Below are 5,067 nucleotides of genomic sequence, written 5' to 3'. Positions count from 1 at the left end.
ATGTGATAATTTATCTTTAAAGGGGCTATGTGTAAGAATTTGAGTTCAAAACATATATCGATATATATAGATTGAGCCTTTTAAATAATTATTGGATGTATGTTCATGGCACACTTGTGATCACATCAACATACAACACAAATTTAATGAGCTGAATCAACACCTGTCTGACATGCTGAGGTACACAATGGTGCTATTTGATGCAGGAACATTTATTGGATTGTACTTCAGTTGTTCCTGGTATTTTGTCAACCACATGTACACCACATAGGAGTTTTAGTTATTCAAATAAAAGTTATAAATACAACAAACATTGTAAAATATCTGTACATTTGCCACAAAGGAAAAAAAAACTCCCAAATAAATAACATTGCTGCTGATTCAGCATGTGGGTGATCTGTAAGTGTGATAAACTTCCGCTCCTGCCACACCCCTCCACTCTGGTCCCAGGCATCCCAGTGTTGCCCAATCTTCCCCCTGATATCCTGCTCATCAAAGCCCTGCCCAGCCCAGCCTCTCTGTCCAGGCAGCATATATGAGCAGCCACCCTGCATGGAGGTCAGAAGCCTTTCTGGAACAGAGAGTGAGCGCAGTTGCACAGAATCCCATTCATTTTACACAGGATTTAAGAGAAGTTAGAGAGAACTCGAGAACATATCTGGTGCTTCAGAAAACTGGTAAGTTTTTCAAATGTATTTTATATTAGTTCAATTATGTTTTCATTTATTCACACTTATGATGTTTTAGGGGTTTATGAGGAATATGTTAATACAAGTGTTTGTCTATTTAAAAAAACGTACATCACTTTATTACAATTACATTAACTGTTTAATTGTAGTTCTCGGGTGTCATTCCGATCATTAAGCGCAGCCTCTGACAGTGTCTTGTTTTCGTTTGTGGCTTCCCTCCTTCGCAGACATGAACCAATCACACATGGCTCTTCTGACATCCGCCCTCGTCATTGTCCTTCTTACAACAGCCTCCGCTAAGCCGGTAAGCTAACCACAAAGCTGCAAATGAATCTTCCCTCATCCTCCTCCGTCACTGCTCTTGCTCTCTCAATGACTGTGACACTCAGTTTTCCTACAGTTGTGTTTTGTTGCAATCACACACACACCTGAAGGTTTTCAACCCCGTGCTATAGTAAAAGTGTAGTATTGTTCTAGTATGAATACAACACGGATTCTATCTGAGAGATTCTGGACCTTCTGGAAGTGTTGTAAGTCTTTGGACAGTTCACTGTTAGTATGGGATATGGATGTATTTGCTTTTTCGATCTGATTTTTCATGATCTCAGGATCTTTATTTTAGTGTCTCATTAAAATGTTGGTTTTTTTCCCAATTACTGGGTGGTTTCTACCAATTGCTATATTATGACCATCACAGCTTGTTTCAATAACCCATTCCTGACATGGAGTGTAATGTTGTGACCTCTAGGAGGATACAATGTACTTACAACTTTTTGTTCCTTTCTACTTAATTTGTACATATTCCACTGAACACTGTTTACTGTAACTACATTTGCTTGCACATGTGGTAAAATGTTAAGTTTTTGTTTAATTGAAACTAAACTTAGATATTTACTTATTAGTATACAGTGTTTGTTTTGACTTGTGTAGCTAGTTGATTAAATAACTATCATAAGTCTTTTGCGTGGAATTGCCAAATTGAAGACAGTGCCATTTAGTGTTCTTCTGTGATAGCACCCCTTGGCAACAAGGTAAGCTAACAATGTTAGACTTTGTATATGCTTCATGTGTGATGCGTGCACGTCCTGCATTAATCTAATGAGCTTATATATTTGTTATTCAGTGATTTGATTCAAATCATGGGATAATGTAGAGTGCTGAGCAGGGCTGTCACAACCCAGAAATTTGAGTTTATTTAACAATTACTCATCATACAAATAATTTCCTTCAGCCATTAAAATGTTTCTCTGGTCACTGAAAGCTGAGTTTTATACAACAGCCAGGGTGGGTTCCCCTCAAACAAAGGAGAAAGAAACAAGAGTGGGTGTAAATTTCTGTCACTTTAAGGGGGCCATGTGTCAGAACTGGCCACCTGTCAAATTCACACTTCAAAAAGGACAGCGCAGCATATCAACTCAAAGGCCAGCTAAGTAACTGTAGCTGCTGGGAGCTAGTTAGCTTAGTTAGCTGTGCAGCTAGCAACCCTTTTACCTGCCCAGACAGAGGAACTCTCTACAACATAATACATTTGACATTGCATCAAAACTTTTAAATTTTGTTCACTATTTTAGTTCATTTTGACTATATGAAAACAAACATTCCTTCATACAGCTCCTTTAATTTAATAAATGTAACAATATATGATCATGCTATTTTCAACACTTCATTGTTTGGGATGACTCATCTAGAGTGGTACTGTCTGACTGCAGTCGCTGCGGTTGTATGTGTGTTACTGCCTCAGCCAAACTGTAGTTTAGACTAAATTACCAGTGCCACAAGATGACAATAGTCACATTCAGAGCATACTGTGTGAACCCTGCCAGTCACTGAATGTTTCTGTTTGCTGAAACACTGAAGGGCCGTTAATGTGAACTAAATACAGCACATGTTGAGCGCATTTAACTGGAAACAGGCTTCATACTAAATTCTGACAGGATATCGGTGGTAACCAGCACTGTGTGTGCTTGTTGAATAGGGGCGGATAAATAATCTGACTGTGTAACCTCTCTCACTTGCCCTTCACAGATTCGTTGGCGCTGGCATCATGATGCCGACATCCCTGACAATTCAGGGAAGCAGGGATGGCTGGACAGGAATAGCTGGTGGTCTTGGTGGTGCAATGACTCTTCGGGCTACGAAGACTCTTCAGAGACGGAGACAGAGACGGATCAGTCACTGGAGTCATGGGAATCTAGTGAATCTTCGGAAAGCCAATCTTCAGAGGAGTCTTCTGAGGAAGTTCTGACCACCAATCCGACCACACCGACTGTGAGCACCACTGCAACTACAGGCATCACCACAGGAGACGGGGGTGTGATCTCCACTGAACCAACCACCATGTCCTCCACTACGCCAGATGAGAAGGTCACGCCCCCACCAGGGGGAACAACCACACCTGTGTGTGTTACACACTTGATTCCAACTACAGCTCCCACCACAGAAAACAGAGGAGACAACTAAGTAAACAGCTAACCATGTGCTTATTAATAAAACCTGCATCATTATGAGGAAACTGTGAGTCAAGTTGTGAGAATTAACCCTCAGTCTGATTCAAGTGGCAGGTTTCTCAGCGTCAGCAGTGGAGATACATGTCACCTATCTGCCACTGCTAGACTCATTCCACAAACTCTATTTCCAAATTCAAATGTTCTGTTCACTCCAGTAATTGACAAAGATGGCAATAACAAGTCCTTGGCTCCACAGATTTAGCTTCAATCAACCAACTGAGCAGCTTCAACCCACATCAACCCAAAAAAATGTCTCTACAATTCAAATGATGTGCATGAACTGTGGGATCAATAACCAACTTCTAGAAAGTACAGGTTTGATTTTCAGGCCTTTTGCTGTTTTACAGAAAGAAAAAAACTTCTAATTCCAATTTCACATTTTACATATTGAAACAAATATAAAGAATCATATTAGGGACATTCAAAGTGTTGTTAAAAACACTCTCACAGCTGATTCACAGGTTCTGAGTTTTAACATGCCACTACTGATTTTTTGGAAGTCGGACTTTCACTCATCAATAAGTCTTTTGACAAATGGTGCCTTGCAAAAATAGTGTTTTATTTACATATGTATATTATTTGGTTTTAAATGTACCATCAGATGTATTATTGACATTACACTGAGTGTTCTGTTGTTGTTGTTGTTTGAAATGACAGGAAGACCTGCACTGTTTTAGCCAGGAAAGACCAGACCGCGTAGAGACGTCGACAAAACAACCACATCATGTGGCTCTGTTGTTTTTTACATTTAAGTCTGAACTGGTCAGGAATGTACGGGCAGGTCACTATGGTGGATTCCGGTGTGCCAGAAATAGTCAGTGTTTCTATATAGCTATGCTCCTGAAACACTGTTTAGAGTATTTATTTGTATTTCTATTTTATTGTTAGCATTTCATAGGATTTTTAGTTTTTTACCTGTTGCACACGGTTGTTAAAACTAGTGCACAGTAGATGATTATCATAACAAATATAATAGACTGAAATTATCCGCCCAAAAAAAATAAACCAACCATCTGCTTGAAGCATCCAGAGTATGTACCCCACAGCAGTGTGTTTACAGACTGTGGCGGGTGTGTCCTGTTTGTCTTGTTAGCTCTCGTCTGTTGTCTGTACACGCCGAATAAGGCTGAGTTATTGCCACGGTTGGTTGCTTTAATTACAGGTTGTAAATTCATCTTTTCCCAAATGAAATATGGCTCACAGGGCTGAAGACAACCTTCATGTTATCGGCTTGCTTCTATTTTAAATGTGTGATATTCTTAATTTTGTCGAACCAGACCTGATGTTCATGACTGGATGTGATGTATGTAACAGTATTCATTTGTTCCCCCGAATGAAAAATAAAAGCAACTCAGTTACAATGAAATGTAATATTTGTGAAGTCATTAACTTGTCTACTATGGGGGAGTTATTTATAAGGGGTTAATGCTTTCTCAAATGTTTTTGGCTCTAGACCATGTCTATAAATCCCCACTTTGAGTAAGGTGAATATGTGTTTATCATTGTTTTGTAGCCTATTTCTAAAAACAGAGAGGGAGCTGGGGACATAAATCTCCCATTAAGAAGTGAGCCGGGGGGGGTTCAACCCAGTGGTTTGAAGATTGGAAGATTTATGAGGTCATTTGACCGTCCTGTTGTGGTGTCTATGCATGTCACTTTGGTTTTTTATGTGTTGTGGTTTTACAGTATCCATCTCTGTAAATTCTGCAGCTGCTCTGATACGGCAGAGGCAAACAGTATTTGATTTGTGGACACTTTAAGGTCACTACAGTCTTCTCCTGCAATTTGAGGAGGCAAATCACGTGAGAAACGGCTCGGCACAAGCTGTCACGGTTTGGGGTTTTGGTGTAGCTGCTATTTCCTGTTTTATT

At 39.8% G+C, this 5,067-nt stretch overlaps 1 protein-coding gene across 1 annotated transcript; it reads left to right on the top strand.

Moving 5' to 3' along the window:
* Nucleotides 1-594: 594 nt before the first annotated feature.
* LOC119030159 (cell wall protein DAN4-like) lies at nt 595-4,537 on the top strand. The gene is made up of 3 exons (XM_037117544.1): nt 595-677; nt 917-993; nt 2,715-4,537. Exons 2-3 carry the CDS (start codon nt 919-921, stop codon nt 3,147-3,149), a joined length of 510 nt encoding a protein of 169 aa, XP_036973439.1. The 5' UTR covers nt 595-677; nt 917-918; the 3' UTR covers nt 3,150-4,537.
* The last annotated feature ends 530 nt before the right edge of the window (nt 4,538-5,067 follow it).

Source organism: Acanthopagrus latus, chromosome 12 (genome assembly GCF_904848185.1).
Source record: "Acanthopagrus latus isolate v.2019 chromosome 12, fAcaLat1.1, whole genome shotgun sequence".
In the NCBI taxonomy this organism is placed as follows: Eukaryota; Metazoa; Chordata; class Actinopteri; order Spariformes; family Sparidae; genus Acanthopagrus; species Acanthopagrus latus.
The sequence above is the reverse complement of the archived record's forward strand: the minus strand, read 5'-3'. Positions and strand labels throughout refer to the sequence as shown.

Coding starts and splice junctions, on each gene's coding strand:
- LOC119030159 (XM_037117544.1), top strand. CDS start 919: ATGAACCAATCACACATGGCTCTTCTGACATCCGCCCTCGTCATTGTC. Junction 994..2,714: donor CAACAGCCTCCGCTAAGCCG/GTAAGCTAACCA, acceptor TGCCCTTCACAG/ATTCGTTGGCGCTGGCATCA.